The 17,660-nt window shown below is 28.9% G+C and overlaps 1 protein-coding gene across 6 annotated transcripts in view; it reads right to left on the bottom strand.

The window, feature by feature from the left end:
- Positions 1 to 17,660, bottom strand: part of LOC143078748 (uncharacterized) — a 42,354-nt gene that overhangs the window by 8,209 nt on the left and 16,485 nt on the right. For 5 of the 6 annotated variants that reach the window (XM_076253698.1, XM_076253695.1, XM_076253697.1 and 2 more), the window contains 5 exons: positions 16,919 to 17,044; positions 16,107 to 16,274; positions 12,193 to 12,267; positions 10,294 to 10,537; positions 325 to 416 (listed from right to left, as the gene is read on the bottom strand). In XM_076253698.1, coding sequence (XP_076109813.1) covers positions 325 to 416; positions 10,294 to 10,537; positions 12,193 to 12,267; positions 16,107 to 16,274; positions 16,919 to 17,044 — 705 coding nt within the window. The remainder of the gene's footprint in view (positions 1 to 324; positions 417 to 10,293; positions 10,538 to 12,192; positions 12,268 to 16,106; positions 16,275 to 16,918; positions 17,045 to 17,660) is intronic. The other variant, XR_012979257.1, reaches the window with a different exon arrangement.

Raw genomic sequence — 17,660 nt, 5'->3', positions numbered from 1 at the left:
CTATCATATTTTCAATAGGCTTTGTAAACAGAGATTGGCAAAACCATGAAATCTAAGATCCACGAATATGCATATTTTCAGCGATCCACAAAAATTAATACACACAAAAATAAATGAATCCACAGTATTACCCAAAACTAAGACATGTTGGAGAGCCAAGTTGAATTTTTTATTCATGTTTATTTATAGCAATTCAAAGGACTATCCAATTCTTCTTACAAAGAACTATACTTCATTGGGCATAAATAATGAAATGTTATTCAACTCATGTCCTATAAATCAAGAAGTACCAACATATCAAAGTCGTATTGAAAAGAACTATACCTGGGCAACTGTACTACCAACATAGCGTCCAAGGGTCTGAAAGTCCTGGTTGTCTAAGGCAGAAGCATTTATGGAGAAACCGCTACCAGAAGCTAATGTCCAAAAAAAAATCATGGCATCATTTATATGCTTTAAGGACAAATTATTGAAGCTACTTGCTTAACTCTATAAATAAGCAGACTCTTTGCTTAATTTCAGAAAGAATATTAGATGTTTTTCTGAGTAAGCAGGTACTGATTTCATAGGTTCATGTAGTCATCTATGCTTAAACAAGACCAATCGATTTCTGCACCTGCGTTGCATTGCAGCTGTGATTTACAGATGCTGAGGAAAATGGGAGGAAACATTATGGAGTATATGTCTATTTGACTTGGTTAACTCTACTAAAAACCATAATTTTGATGATAAAATGTCGGGTTGTTGTCTCTTTGATACATTCCCCATTTCCATTCTCAATTTTATAATGCAGTTAAAAAGGTCTATATAATATGCTATGATGCAGTTAAAAAGGCCTATATAATATGCTATGATGCAGTTAAAAAGGTCTATATAATATGCTATAATGCAGTTAAAAAGGTCTATATAATATGCTATGATGCAGTTAAAAAGGCCTATATAATATGCTATAATGCAGTTAAAAAGGTCTATATAATATGCTGTAATGCAGTTAAAAAGGTCTATATAATATGCTATGATGCAGTTAAAAAGGCCTATATAATATGCTATGATGCAGTTAAAAAGGTCTATATAATATGCTATAATGCAGTTAAAAAGGTCTATATAATATGCTATGATGCAGTTAAAAAGGTCTATTAATATGCTATAATGCAGTTAAAAAGGTCTATATAATATGCTATAATGCAGTTAAAAAGGTCTATATAATATGCTATAATGCAGTTAAAAAGGTCTATATAATATGCTATGATGCAGTTAAAAAGGTCTATTAATATGCTATAATGCAGTTAAAAAGGTCTATATAATATGCTATAATGCAGTTAAAAAGGTCTATATAATATGCTATAATGCAGTTAAAAAAGGCCTATATAATATGCTATGATGCAGTTAAAAAGGTCTATATAATATGCTGTAATGCAGTTAAAAAGGTCTATATAATATGCTATAATGCAGTTAAAAAGGTCTATATAATATGCTATAATGCAGTTAAAAAAGGTCTATATAATATGCTATAATGCAGTTAAAAAGGTCTATTAATATGCTATAATGCAGTTAAAAAGGTCTATATAATATGCTATAATGCAGTTAAAAAGGTCTATATAATATGCTGTAATGCAGTTAAAAAGGTCTATTAATATGCTATAATGCAGTTAAAAAGGTCTATATAATATGCTATGATGCAGTTAAAAAGGTCTATTAATATGCTATAATGCAGTTAAAAAGGTCTATATAATATGCTATGATGCAGTTAAAAAGGTCTATATAATATGCTATAATGCAGTTAAAAAGGTCTATATAATATGCTATGATGCAGTTAAAAAGGTCTATATAATATGCTATAATGCAGTTAAAAAGGTCTATATAATATGCTATGATGCAGTTAAAAAGGCCTATATAATATGCTATAATGCAGTTAAAAAGGTCTATATAATATGCTGTAATGCAGTTAAAAAGGTCTATTAATATGCTATAATACAGTTAAAAAGGTCTATTAATATGCTATAATACAGTTAAAAAGGTCTATTAATATGCTATAATACAGTTAAAAAGGTCTATTAATATGCTATAATACAGTTAAAAAGGTCTATTAATATGCTATAATACAGTTAAAAAGGTCTATATAATATGCTATAATGCAGTTAAAAAGGTCTATATAATATGCTGTAATGCAGTTAAAAAGGCCTATATAATATGCTATGATGCAGTTAAAAAGGTCTATATAATATGCTGTAATGCAGTTAAAAAGGTCTATATAATATGCTATAATGCAGTTAAAAAGGTCTATATAATATGCTGTAATGCAGTTAAAAAGGCCTATATAATATGCTATAATGCAGTTAAAAAGGTCTATATAATATGCTGTAATGCAGTTAAAAAGGTCTATATAATATGCTATAATACAGTTAAAAAGGTCTATTAATATGCTATAATGCAGTTAAAAAGGTCTATATAATATGCTATAATGCAGTTAAAAAGGTCTATATAATATGCTATAATGCAGTTAAAAAGGTCTATATAATATGCTGTAATGCAGTTAAAAAGGTCTATTAATATGCTATAATGCAGTTAAAAAGGTCTATATAATATGCTATGATGCAGTTAAAAAGGTCTATTAATATGCTATAATGCAGTTAAAAAGGTCTATATAATATGCTATGATGCAGTTAAAAAGGCCTATATAATATGCTATAATGCAGTTAAAAAGGTCTATATAATATGCTGTAATGCAGTTAAAAAGGTCTATTAATATGCTATAATACAGTTAAAAAGGTCTATTAATATGCTATAATACAGTTAAAAAGGTCTATTAATATGCTATAATACAGTTAAAAAGGTCTATTAATATGCTATAATACAGTTAAAAAGGTCTATATAATATGCTATAATGCAGTTAAAAAGGTCTATATAATATGCTGTAATGCAGTTAAAAAGGCCTATATAATATGCTATGATGCAGTTAAAAAGGTCTATATAATATGCTGTAATGCAGTTAAAAAGGTCTATATAATATGCTATAATGCAGTTAAAAAGGTCTATATAATATGCTATAATGCAGTTAAAAAGGTCTATATAATATGCTGTAATGCAGTTAAAAAGGTCTATTAATATGCTATAATGCAGTTAAAAAGGTCTATATAATATGCTATGATGCAGTTAAAAAGGTCTATTAATATGCTATAATGCAGTTAAAAAGGTCTATATAATATGCTATGATGCAGTTAAAAAGGCCTATATAATATGCTATAATGCAGTTAAAAAGGTCTATATAATATGCTGTAATGCAGTTAAAAAGGTCTATTAATATGCTATAATACAGTTAAAAAGGTCTATTAATATGCTATAATACAGTTAAAAAGGTCTATTAATATGCTATAATACAGTTAAAAAGGTCTATATAATATGCTATAATGCAGTTAAAAAGGTCTATATAATATGCTGTAATGCAGTTAAAAAGGTCTATTAATATGCTATAATACAGTTAAAAAGGTCTATTAATATGCTATAATACAGTTAAAAAGGTCTATTAATATGCTATAATACAGTTAAAAAGGTCTATTAATATGCTATAATGCAGTTAAAAAGGTCTATATAATATGCTATGATGCAGTTAAAAAGGTCTATATAATATGCTATAATGCAGTTAAAAAGGCCTATATAATATGCTGTAATGCAGTTAAAAAGGTCTATATAATATGCTGTAATGCAGTTAAAAAGGTCTATATAATATGCTATAATGCAGTTAAAAAGGTCTATATAATATGCTATAATGCAGTTAAAAAAGGTCTATATAATATGCTATAATGCAGTTAAAAAGGTCTATTAATATGCTATAATGCAGTTAAAAAGGTCTATATAATATGCTATAATACAGTTAAAAAGGTCTATTAATATGCTGTAATGCAGTTAAAAAGGTCTATATAATATGCTATAATGCAGTTAAAAAGGCCTATATAATATGCTATAATGCAGTTAAAAAGGTCTATATAATATGCTATAATGCAGTTAAAAAGGCCTATATAATATGCTATAATGCAGTTAAAAAGGTCTATATAATATGCTATAATGCAGTTAAAAAGGCCTATATAATATGCTATAATGCAGTTAAAAAGGCCTATATAATATGCTATAATGCAGTTAAAAAGGTCTATATAATATGCTGTAATTCAGTTAAAAAGGTCTATATAATATGCTATAATGCAGTTAAAAAGGTCTATATAATATGCTATGATGCAGTTAAAAAGGCCTATATAATATGCTATAATGCAGTTAAAAAGGTCTATATAATATGCTGTAATGCAGTTAAAAAGGTCTATTAATATGCTATAATACAGTTAAAAAGGTCTATTAATATGCTATAATACAGTTAAAAAGGTCTATTAATATGCTATAATACAGTTAAAAAGGTCTATTAATATGCTATAATACAGTTAAAAAGGTCTATATAATATGCTATAATGCAGTTAAAAAGGTCTATATAATATGCTGTAATGCAGTTAAAAAGGCCTATATAATATGCTATGATGCAGTTAAAAAGGTCTATATAATATGCTGTAATGCAGTTAAAAAGGTCTATATAATATGCTATAATGCAGTTAAAAAGGTCTATATAATATGCTATAATGCAGTTAAAAAGGTCTATATAATATGCTGTAATGCAGTTAAAAAGGTCTATTAATATGCTATAATGCAGTTAAAAAGGTCTATATAATATGCTATGATGCAGTTAAAAAGGTCTATTAATATGCTATAATGCAGTTAAAAAGGTCTATATAATATGCTATGATGCAGTTAAAAAGGCCTATATAATATGCTATAATGCAGTTAAAAAGGTCTATATAATATGCTGTAATGCAGTTAAAAAGGTCTATTAATATGCTATAATACAGTTAAAAAGGTCTATTAATATGCTATAATACAGTTAAAAAGGTCTATTAATATGCTATAATACAGTTAAAAAGGTCTATTAATATGCTATAATACAGTTAAAAAGGTCTATATAATATGCTATAATGCAGTTAAAAAGGTCTATATAATATGCTGTAATGCAGTTAAAAAGGCCTATATAATATGCTATGATGCAGTTAAAAAGGTCTATATAATATGCTGTAATGCAGTTAAAAAGGTCTATATAATATGCTATAATGCAGTTAAAAAGGTCTATATAATATGCTATAATGCAGTTAAAAAAGGTCTATATAATATGCTATAATGCAGTTAAAAAGGTCTATTAATATGCTATAATGCAGTTAAAAAGGTCTATATAATATGCTATAATACAGTTAAAAAGGTCTATTAATATGCTGTAATGCAGTTAAAAAGGTCTATATAATATGCTATAATGCAGTTAAAAAGGCCTATATAATATGCTATAATGCAGTTAAAAAGGTCTATATAATATGCTATAATGCAGTTAAAAAGGCCTATATAATATGCTATAATGCAGTTAAAAAGGTCTATATAATATGCTATGATGCAGTTAAAAAGGTCTATATAATATGCTGTAATGCAGTTAAAAAGGTCTATATAATATGCTATAATGCAGTTAAAAAGGTCTATATAATATGCTGTAATGCAGTTAAAAAGGTCTATATAATATGCTGTAATGCAGTTAAAAAGGTCTATATAATATGCTGTAATGCAGTTAAAAAGGTCTATATAATATGCTGTAATGCAGTTAAAAAGGTCTATATAATATGCTATAATGCAGTTAAAAAGGTCTATATAATATGCTATAATGCAGTTAAAAAGGCCTATATAATATGCTGTAATGCAGTTAAAAAGGTCTATATAATATGCTGTAATGCAGTTAAAAAGGTCTATATAATATGCTGTAATGCAGTTAAAAAGGTCTATATAATATGCTGTAATGCAGTTAAAAAGGTCTATATAATATGCTGTAATGCAGTTAAAAAGGTCTATATAATATGCTGTAATGCAGTTAAAAAGGTCTATATAATATGCTGTAATGCAGTTAAAAAGGTCTATATAATATGCTGTAATGCAGTTAAAAAGGTCTATATAATATGCTGTAATGCAGTTAAAAAGGTCTATATAATATGCTGTAATGCAGTTAAAAAGGTCTATATAATATGCTGTAATGCAGTTAAAAAGGTCTATATAATATGCTGTAATGCAGTTAAAAAGGTCTATATAATATGCTGTAATGCAGTTAAAAAGGTCTATATAATATGCTGTAATGCAGTTAAAAAGGTCTATATAATATGCTGTAATGCAGTTAAAAAGGTCTATATAATATGCTATAATGCAGTTAAAAAGGTCTATATAATATGCTATAATGCAGTTAAAAAGGTCTATATAATATGCTGTAATGCAGTTAAAAAGGCCTATATAATATGCTATGATGCAGTTAAAAAGGTCTATATAATATGCTATAATGCAGTTAAAAAGGTCTATATAATATGCTGTAATGCAGTTAAAAAGGTCTATATAATATGCTGTAATGCAGTTAAAAAGGCCTATATAATATGCTGTAATGCAGTTAAAAAGGCCTATATAATATGCTGTAATGCAGTTAAAAAGGTCTATATAATATGCTGTAATGCAGTTAAAAAGGTCTATATAATATGCTGTAATGCAGTTAAAAAGGTCTATTAATATGCTATAATACAGTTAAAAAGGTCTATATAATATGCTATAATGCAGTTAAAAAGGTCTATATAATATGCTATAATGCAGTTAAAAAGGTCTATATAATATGCTATAATACAGTTAAAAAGGTCTATATAATATGCTGTAATGCAGTTAAAAAGGTCTATATAATATGCTATAATGCAGTTAAAAAGGTCTATATAATATGCTATAATACAGTTAAAAAGGTCTATATAATATGCTGTAATGCAGTTAAAAAGGTCTATATAATATGCTATAATGCAGTTAAAAAGGTCTATATAATATGCTATGATGCAGTTAAAAAGGTCTATATAATATGCTGTAATGCAGTTAAAAAGGTCTATATAATATGCTGTAATGCAGTTAAAAAGGTCTATTCATATGCTATAATGCAGTTAAAAAGGCCTATATAATATGCTATAATGCAGTTAAAAAGGCCTATATAATATGCTGTAATGCAGTTAAAAAGGTCTATATAATATGCTATGATGCAGTTAAAAAGGTCTATTCATATGCTATAATGCAGTTAAAAAGGCCTATATAATATGCTATGATGCAGTTAAAAAGGTCTATATAATATGCTATGATGCAGTTAAAAAGGTCTATTCATATGCTATAATGCAGTTAAAAAGGTCTATATAATATAATAATAATAATAATAATAATAAATTCTTTATTTAAAGAGGGTAAACACAGTTAGTTACAATCACTAATCTTCCCTGAGGCCCTCATATACATGTATGCAATACAAGTAAAAACAAAATGGTAATAATAAAAGAAAAAAGCAATCATACAACATATAAACACAATTGTATAGACATAATAGTTCAGTGTACATGTACCATGATTAAAAGATATAAAACAGTTAAATATCGCATGTAGTAAATAGACCTAGTATATACAAATCATTAAAATCATACATTCTAAGAGTAATACAATGTAGTTGCAATCATTTCAGACTGAATATTGGGACTGTCTCAAGTATTGTTTTATAATTTGTTTAAAAGAATAAGTGTTTTGCACTTTACGCATTTCATAAGGTAGTCCGTTCCATAAAACTGATCCAGAATAAGCAAAAGATTTTTTAAACAGTTCAGTTTTTGGCTTTGGAACTATCAAATTACCTTGAGTAACACCCCTTAAAGCATAAGGATTATTTACAGATATAAGTTGAAACTTTTGAATTAGGTACTGTGGTGCTTCTTTCCGCATACATTTAAATAGCAATAAATATTTATGGTATTTGATTCTGTTTTCTACTGTCATCCAACCAAGTTTTTTAAATAAGGGGGCTGATGGGGATAATGGGTCTGCATCAAGAATTAATCTTGCTGCTCTTTTTTGAAGTTTTAATATTCTTACTATCCCTTCATTTTTACATTCTCCCCAAATAATACAGCAGTAATCGATGAGAGGCAGAATATACCCATTATAATATGCTTTCCTGGCATTAATATCTAAAAATTTCTTTAATTTAGAAAGAAGGTATATTCTTGATGAAATGCTAGCACAAATTTGATCATATTTTTAATATATATTTAATATGCTATGATGCAGTTAAAAAGGTCTATTCATATGCTATAATGCAGTTAAAAAGGTCTATTAATATGCTATAATACAGTTAAAAAGGTCTATTAATATGCTATAATACAGTTAAAAAGGTCTATTAATATGCTATAATACAGTTAAAAAGGTCTATTAATATGCTATAATACAGTTAAAAAGGCCTATATAATATGATATAATGCAGTTAAAAAGGTCTATATAATATGCTATGATGCAGTTAAAAAGGTCTATATAATATGCTGTAATGCAGTTAAAAAGGTCTATATAATATGCTATAATACAGTTAAAAAGGTCTATTAATATGCTGTAATGCAGTTAAAAAGGTCTATATAATATGCTATAATGCAGTTAAAAAGGTCTATATAATATGCTGTAATGCAGTTAAAAAGGTCTATATAATATGCTATAATGCAGTTAAAAAGGTCTATTCATATGCTATAATGCAGTTAAAAAGGTCTATTAATATGCTATAATACAGTTAAAAAGGTCTATTAATATGCTATAATACAGTTAAAAAGGTCTATATAATATGCTATAATGCAGTTAAAAAGGTCTATTCATATGCTATAATGCAGTTAAAAAGGTCTATTAATATGCTATAATACAGTTAAAAAGGTCTATTAATATGCTATAATACAGTTAAAAAGGTCTATTAATATGCTATAATACAGTTAAAAAGGTCTATTAATATGCTATAATACAGTTAAAAAGGTCTATTAATATGCTATAATACAGTTAAAAAGGCCTATATAATATGATATAATGCAGTTAAAAAGGTCTATATAATATGCTGTAATGCAGTTAAAAAGGTCTATATAATATGCTATGATACAGTTAAAAAGGTCTATTCATATGCTGTAATGCAGTTAAAAAGGTCTATTAATATGCTATAATACAGTTAAAAAGGCCTATATAATATGCTATAATACAGTTAAAAAGGTCTATATAATATGCTATAATGCAGTTAAAAAGGTCTATTCATATGCTATAATGCAGTTAAAAAGGTCTATTAATATGCTATAATACAGTTAAAAAGGTCTATTAATATGCTATAATACAGTTAAAAAGGTCTATATAATATGCTATAATGCAGTTAAAAAGGTCTATTCATATGCTATAATGCAGTTAAAAAGGTCTATTAATATGCTATAATACAGTTAAAAAGGTCTATTAATATGCTATAATACAGTTAAAAAGGTCTATTAATATGCTATAATACAGTTAAAAAGGTCTATTAATATGCTATAATACAGTTAAAAAGGTCTATTAATATGCTATAATACAGTTAAAAAGGCCTATATAATATGATATAATGCAGTTAAAAAGGTCTATATAATATGCTGTAATGCAGTTAAAAAGGTCTATATAATATGCTATGATGCAGTTAAAAAGGTCTATTCATATGCTATAATGCAGTTAAAAAGGTCTATTAATATGCTATAATACAGTTAAAAAGGTCTATTAATATGCTATAATACAGTTAAAAAGGTCTATTAATATGCTATAATACAGTTAAAAAGGTCTATTAATATGCTATAATACAGTTAAAAAGGTCTATTAATATGCTATAATACAGTTAAAAAGGCCTATATAATATGATATAATGCAGTTAAAAAGGTCTATTAATATGCTATAATACAGTTAAAAAGGTCTATTAATATGCTATAATACAGTTAAAAAGGTCTATTAATATGCTATAATACAGTTAAAAAGGTCTATATAATATGCTGTAATGCAGTTAAAAAGGTCTATATAATATGCTGTAATGCAGTTAAAAAGGTCTATATAATATGCTGTAATGCAGTTAAAAAGGCCTATATAATATGCTGTAATGCAGTTAAAAAGGCCTATATAATATGCTGTAATGCAGTTAAAAAGGTCTATTAATATGCTGTAATGCAGTTAAAAAGGTCTATATAATATGCTATAATGCAGTTAAAAAGGTCTATTAATATGCTATAATGCAGTTAAAAAAGGTCTTTTAATATGCTATAATGCAGTTAAAAAGGTCTATTAATATGCTATAATACAGTTAAAAAGGTCAAAAGAAGAATATCAACCTGAAGTTGAGGATTTTGGAACCAGTTCTGCTCTTACCATTGCTGAGAGAAGATTTCTCCCACTGTTTCAAGACAAGGCTGTTAAGCTCTCTCAATAACCCTCCACCATCACAGCCATCCTCCGCCTCAAACTCAATATGTAACCTTGATCCAGGCTTAAAACGGGCAACTTCCACAAGAAGGGTGTCAATAGCATCTTCACGCAGGATTGAGATAATTGATATGTTCGGATCAAGCTTCAAACTGCATGCTTCAATGAGATCATCTATTTTTCTAGGCTCCTGAAAAGTAGTTGCTTATGTGCTATGTTCTAAATATTATGTGAGAAAATTAAATGATATGGAGTAAATAAGTGAATACAGAATCAATCACAAAAAAAAAAAAAACACTTTCATCCAGGGGTCACCCCATGGTCTTCAATCCACACCATGTACCAAGCCCTAAAGTGCCCCAACAAAAGTAAATTAATAAATTTTTATTACATTTATCTGTCATAATGACTTAATATATGACTTAATATTATATTTGAATTTGCAACAATGTCAAACATAACTAGAATTGCAAGCTATAGTTGATGTTGCCACTGGTCATTTTTGATGGCTGCATGTTGTTCACAATCATAAAATTAGCCAAAACATCAATTTTTGTTGAAAAAAGACAATGTTGAGTTTGTAGCCATCTGTAGCCCATCTTTCGAAATGGTTGCCAAAATATCAACAATTCTTACTATTTTTTCCCATCAATTCCACCTTCATAGCCTATTGAACAATTATACATAGTTTCATCATATTCTGCTTAACAGTTTTGGAGATAAATGACCATTTTTTTAAAAACATTTTAACGCGTTTTGACAGCTTTCATGACAATGACAGCTTTTTTGACCAAAATAAGTTTCAATCTTAACTGTTCAGGCAGAACTCTGCCTGTGAGAAAAAATTGTGGCCTGAAAAGAAGAATAACAATATTTATCGCAATTTTGTGGATTCTTCCTTTGATCTTTTTTTGTGATAACATACCTGCCAACTTTTGAAAATGCCCATGGGGGTTTTAGCGCGCGACAACAATTTCAAAGGTTGCAATTCTTTGCGATGACTATTTTGCACGTGCTGTTTTGTGGTCTATCAGGTTGGGAACAACACCTAGGGATACCCCCTCAATGTTAGGGTATTAAAAACCACTTTTTAAGTACAAATGAGCACACATTCATATTACTTGAAGACACTTTTCCCAAAGAACTATACATCTTATGATCTACATGTACTCATTTGTACTGAAAAAAAAGTGGTTTTTAATGTCCTAACATTGAGGGGGTATCCCTAGGTGTTGTTCCCAACCTGATAAAGCTGGTCCGTCTTTGTGTATAATTTTAAATTGGAAAAGTCAACAACTATTTAGTATTCTTACACATGAAAATAATTCCTGGTCTTACAGCTACATGTTCATATTTTCTACTGATATAATAACTAGAATCATGCAAATAAACTTAAGAAAAAGGCATGTACGCTCATCTTACAAATATGACACTTTTTCTAGACCACAAAACAGCACGCGCAAAATAGTCATCGCAAAGAATTGCAACCTTTGAAATTGTTGTCGCGCACTAAAACCCCCATGGGCATTTTCAAAAGTTGGCAGGTATGTGAAGTCTAGAAAGAAGCCCATTTCACTGAACCAGTTTACATAAAGGTTTCAGGGCCGGCTACGTCCTACCTCTTGGTGTGATGGTTTCTCACTATTCATTGAAGACCGATGTGTCTTCCTGTGATTTATTCTTACTCGCTGGATGGGTTGTTGTCCCTTTGAGTTTGACAAATTCCCATTTCGATTAATTTTTCTATTATTTAAGTTATCAAATCTTGAATTGTGAAGAAATAAGAATTTATTCAGATTGCTGCAATCTATTGTAAATATCTCGACATCTACTAGGTTTAAGTACCTTCATAGTCTCAATAGTAGAAGCACTACCAATAGTTGGAGTATCAGCAAATGTCTGCTCACCATTATCAGCTGTCTAAAAAAAAAATAGTGCAACAATATAAAATAAAGGGCTGCGCTTTAGCGCATGATACGCCCGTAGCTCTTTTAACTTGTCTTTTATGCTTTAAATGAATTTATATGATCAACTAGAAATAGTGTGAGCCCTGTCAAATACCCCCCCCCAAAAAAAAAAATAATAAATAAAAATGCACAAAAAATTTGGCACTATTAAGGTGGTACCTAACACTACAGGGAGATAACTCAGCAGAACGTTTAAATGACGTTGTGTTCTTAAGGGAATATTAAGCTTCTCAATGATCAAAATGAGTGTTTGTCAAACTGCTATATAATCTGTAATCAGTGTAATTTTTCTGATTAAACGGTTGGTTCAATTTTTTTGATTTTTTTATATTTTTGTCAAAGGGTCAAAGTAAATACTTTGTCAAAATTTTAAGAAAATTAAACGAGCCAAATTAATTTTAGTTCAGGTGTTAGGTACCACCTTAAGGCTATTCACCAAAGTTGCATAAAATACCCTTTTTATAAGTATAAAAATTCATTTCTTAAGAAAACGTAAAATCTAAAATTTATAAAAATGGAAAGGGAGCTTATGTCAATAGATATAAACAATTTAACAAAGTTGCATAAAATTTTGTGAAAGTGTTAGTTATTGTCCAAAATTGGAAAATCCCCCCCTTTTTAAGCATAAAAATTCATAACACGGAAATGTAAAATCTGAAATTTATAAAAATTGAAAGGGAGCTTAAATCAACAGATATAAACAACTCATCAAAGTTTCATGGACATTGGTGAAAGCCTTTTTGAGTTATTGTTCAAAGTGTTAAAAATCCCCCTTTTTTTATGAATAAAGCCCCATTAATCCAAAACTAAAAGTCATAAGAAACCTCAAATAAAAAAATAATAATGCATATGTTTTTTATAACTCAATGGATAGTTCTCATTATAAAACTTATGTACATATACTTTTTTCTGAAGAAAATTCTTTAATTTATTCATATTTAGAAAAAGTTTACTTATTGGAATTGCTTCCTTCCAGCAAGCAATTCCCCCGACATATTATCCGTATGCAAGGTGACCTCAGTGTGACCCATCTCGTAAAAATCCGGTGACCACAATACGCATGGATGTCCTTAAAATAAACTATTATCTGAATATACATGTTAAACACGTGCTCAATTTCCATGCTTTTTTGTTTATTTTTCGTCAATTGTTGACAAACATGTGACAATCGTTAAACTTCGGCTTCAAAACACGAACTTTAATTACCTGCCATATTTTCAACACTGACCGATTGAAAAAAAAATTGACGATTATACGAAATTTACACGAAAAAAGTGATAAATTCGAGCACAGAAGACTAAGTTTATGATGTTTGTATGCATTGGTTCAAGAATTGGAAGAACATTATTTTTCATCGGTCACTCGTTTCTTATGACTTTAAAATCTGAAATAAAAAAAAAACGAAAGGGAGCTGACGTCAACAGAAATAAATAATTCACTTAAGTTTCATGGAAATTGGTGAAAGTGTTTTTCAGTTATTGTCCGAAGTGCGGACGACGGATGACGGACAATGGTATACCATAATACGTCCCTTCTAAAAGACGAGCGTATACACACACTGTTAAATATACTTTCATTTAAAAGCTACTAATATCATCAGTAAACTGAAGAAATGATTAAAACTTGCTTTGTGGAAAGCGACTAGAAAAACTTTTATAGTTGTAGTGAGGCAGTGATAAAGCATTGCCAACTAGAAAATGTGTGTGTAAAACCAGATGTTTTGGGGTGCCGAAAAGGACTCTTGTGGTTTTGTACTCAAAATTCAAATTTTTATGGACAAAAGTGAGTTTTGTTCAACAAAAATGAGTTCTGTTTAATAAAAATTGTAGTATACTACAAATTTAAATTTTGTCATACAAAATTATCTTTCAGTGGACAAAAGTTTCTTTTGTCATGAAAAAAATCAATTTTGTATCACAGACTTGACTATTGTTAGGCAGACAAAAAAATCTAAGTTTCCAGTAACCCAACTGACCCTGTTTTTAAGCCCTGACCCTAATTATTTTATTAGATTAATCAAAACAAAAAAGGTATCAACCGACCCTGTTTTTGACACAGGCTTCTGTTAATCAACATAATAATTTATTTACCTTGCCTCTATTGTCACAGAAAGCCAGTAAACCATTTTATTAATGTTAAAAAGGTATTCCAAATAGGTTAAATCCAAGAAATTTGCACACCAGGTGCTTCAAAAACATTGCAAATGGCTGCACTTTGGGTATTTGAAACTAATTACAGACCCATCCTTGGAGAAAAACCATGATAATTTTCCAGATTTCATTAACAATGTAAAAAAAAAAAATATCAGAAATAAAAATTTAGAGACCTACTGACCTATTTTTCAAGATGATGTTACCGGTAACACAGATCTTTTTTTTTTTAGGCCTTACCGTATTTGATAAATGGGCTACAAAAGTCATTTTTGAACGAAAATTAGTTAAGTTTGGATTCTGTGAACTAATTTGCATACAAAATCAACTTTTGTGAGACAAAATTGAAACAAAAATGAATTTTGTCTCAACAAAAATGAATTTTGTCTCACAAAAGTCAATTTTGTTGAGACAAAAGTCAATTTTGTTAATTTTGTTGAGACAAAAGTCAATTTTGTCTCACAAAAGTCAATTTTGTCTCACAAAAATCAATTTTGTCTCACAAAAATCAATTTTGTCTCAACAAAAGTCAATTTTGTCTCACAAAAATGAATTTTGTCTCACAAAAGTCAATTTTGTCTCAACAAAAATGAATTTTGTCTCACAAAAATCAATTTTGTCTCAACAAAAGTCAATTTTGTCTCACAAAAATGAATTTTGTCTCACAAAAGTCAATTTTGTCTCAACAAAAATTAATTTTGTCTCACAAAAATGAATTTTGTTTCACAAAACTCAATTTTGTTGAGACAAAAGTCACTTTTGTTTCACAAAAATGAATTTTGTCTCACAAAAGTCAATTTTGTCTCACAAAAATCAATTTTGTCTCACAAAAGTCAATTTTGTCTCACAAAAGTCAATTTTGTCTCACAAAAGTCAATTTTGTCTCACAAAAATCAATTTTGTCTCAACAAAAGTCAATTTTGTCTCAACAAGTCTCATTTTTGTTGAGACAAAATTGACTTTTGTGAGACAAAATTCATTTTTGTGAATTTTGTTTCACAAAAATGAATTTTGTCTCAACAAAAATGAATTTTGACTCTCAAAAATCTATTTTGTTGAGACAAAATTTGTCTCAAAAAAAGTATATCTTTGTCTCACAAAAGTCGATTTTGTTTCTCAAACAATGAATTTTATCTACAAAAGAGAATTTTGTCTACAAAAAGAATTTTTATCATTACAAAATTGAAGTTCTCATAAAACAAGTCTGAATCACATAGTTTTGCAAGACGAAAATGGTTTTGTAATGACAGATTTGAATTTTGTAAACACAAAATTGATTTTGATTACAAAAAGTGCAAGTCCCATTCAGCACCCTGTAGATGTCCCTCCCATAGATTGTACTTTCCCAGATATAAACTCAACTCAAAAGAACTGAACCAGAGTCAATGAAGCATAAAATGTAGGTCAAAGTGACCTGAGAGTTTCTGAACCGTGGCACACTACCCATGACACTTCCACAGGTGAAGTACCATAACTATACCATGTCTACTTTCTGAGATATGGACCTTAACCAAAGTGTTATGTACGGACTGACTTATGGACAAGGGTAACACTATATGTCACATCCTGTACATGGTTGGGACATAATAAAGCAGTACACTAAAATGAAAAGGGTACAAATATATAACTTCAGTTTTCTTACCTCGCTTTCTGTCATCCAGACAGAATTTAGCACCGTTGGGCCAGTTATCCCAAAGTGTGACAATGGCTTGCCTGACAAAGACGACTCTAGTGCCATCTCCATTGTTGCACCCCTAACAGTAAAAAACTCAGTTGCACTTGACTGTGAGCCAATGAAGTCCATCAGCACCTAACGAAGAAAATAAAATATCATGAACTTCTATTCAAAAAATCTTTTGATAGTCACTGCAATATATTTGGTGATTTAATTCCTAGAGCTCATGATTCTTGTTGAAACAATGAAATATACTAACCAACAAAAGAAACGCCCCACTTATATTAATTTCGTTGGAATTTAAATTCAGATGCCAATATCTTTAAAGTTAATTATAGAAATGACTTGATATTTTGACAGAATGCTTCTGGAATCCGTTATGTATCAAATTCTGTGAAAATGAAGATTTTCCTAATTTTCATTTTTGATTTCTCCAAAAATGAAAAGTGACGTCATTTTGTGACATTATTGAATGTTTTATTCAAGCTCAAAATTGCCAGAATTGACAATATGGTCACATTTTTAACCATTTATAATATTCATCATGTTCATTGTAATGACAACTTGGAAGGGAGGACTCTAAAAATAAATGTTGATTCACACAATAAATTGTCTGTGGAATTTGTAAGAAATTGCCTAACACGCATGGAGCAGCTCCTGCATGATTTGTATAAAATATGTAGAGAATACAACAGAAAATCTACAGACCCTGCACAACCAACTTTGTTCAAAAGGGGTTCAAGTTGCATTGTTTCTGTTCATATTTTACTGAAATTTACCTGAATGTCCTGACATTCCAAGAATTTTCTGGACAGGACTCCCTCTTGCGTTCGTATCTTTATTTCAAATCCATGATCTGAATCTGTTTGCTCAGCGAGCAATCTTGTTTGCCTCCTCAATCTTATCTGTTATAGGAAGCAAGTAAAGTTAAAATTTGAGAATGAGAATATCAACACTTGTGTGAACATGATTAGATACTACTGTTCAAATGAAACATCAAATTCTAGAACACTAACAAGAAAAATTTTGCAATTTTCAATCACGTAAAAGGCATTTACCAAATATAAAAAATGGATGAAAATGATGAAATTAAGACTGTTCAAGCTATAATGCATACAGCTTTTAAAAGTGTGTCAAAATTTTAACTTAATCTGTTGTGAAATAAAAATTCTTTTTTTTCACGGCAGTGGATAATAAAAGGCTGCACTTTAGCGCATGATACGCCTGTTGCTCTTTTAACTTGTCTTTTAATGAATTTATATGATCAACTAGAAATAGTGTGAGCCCTGTCAAATAATAAATAAAAATGCACAAAAAAATTGGCACTATTAAGGCTACCTCAAATTTAACTGAGTTTGTTGTCTTAATTTTTCATCCATACATTCTATCTTGTTCACAACACACTTTCTGAGTACCAAGTACCTTTTATATTTATATTAAAGAACCTTAGTGTCAGAGCACGCTCACATACCCCACGTCCCCAAATTGTCATTGGAGAAATTAAATAAGTTTAAGAAAAAA

The sequence above is a fragment of the Mytilus galloprovincialis genome, chromosome 6, assembly GCF_965363235.1.
Source record: "Mytilus galloprovincialis chromosome 6, xbMytGall1.hap1.1, whole genome shotgun sequence".
NCBI classification, from domain to species: Eukaryota; Metazoa; Mollusca; class Bivalvia; order Mytilida; family Mytilidae; genus Mytilus; species Mytilus galloprovincialis.
This window is presented reverse-complemented; position numbering and strand designations above follow the sequence as displayed.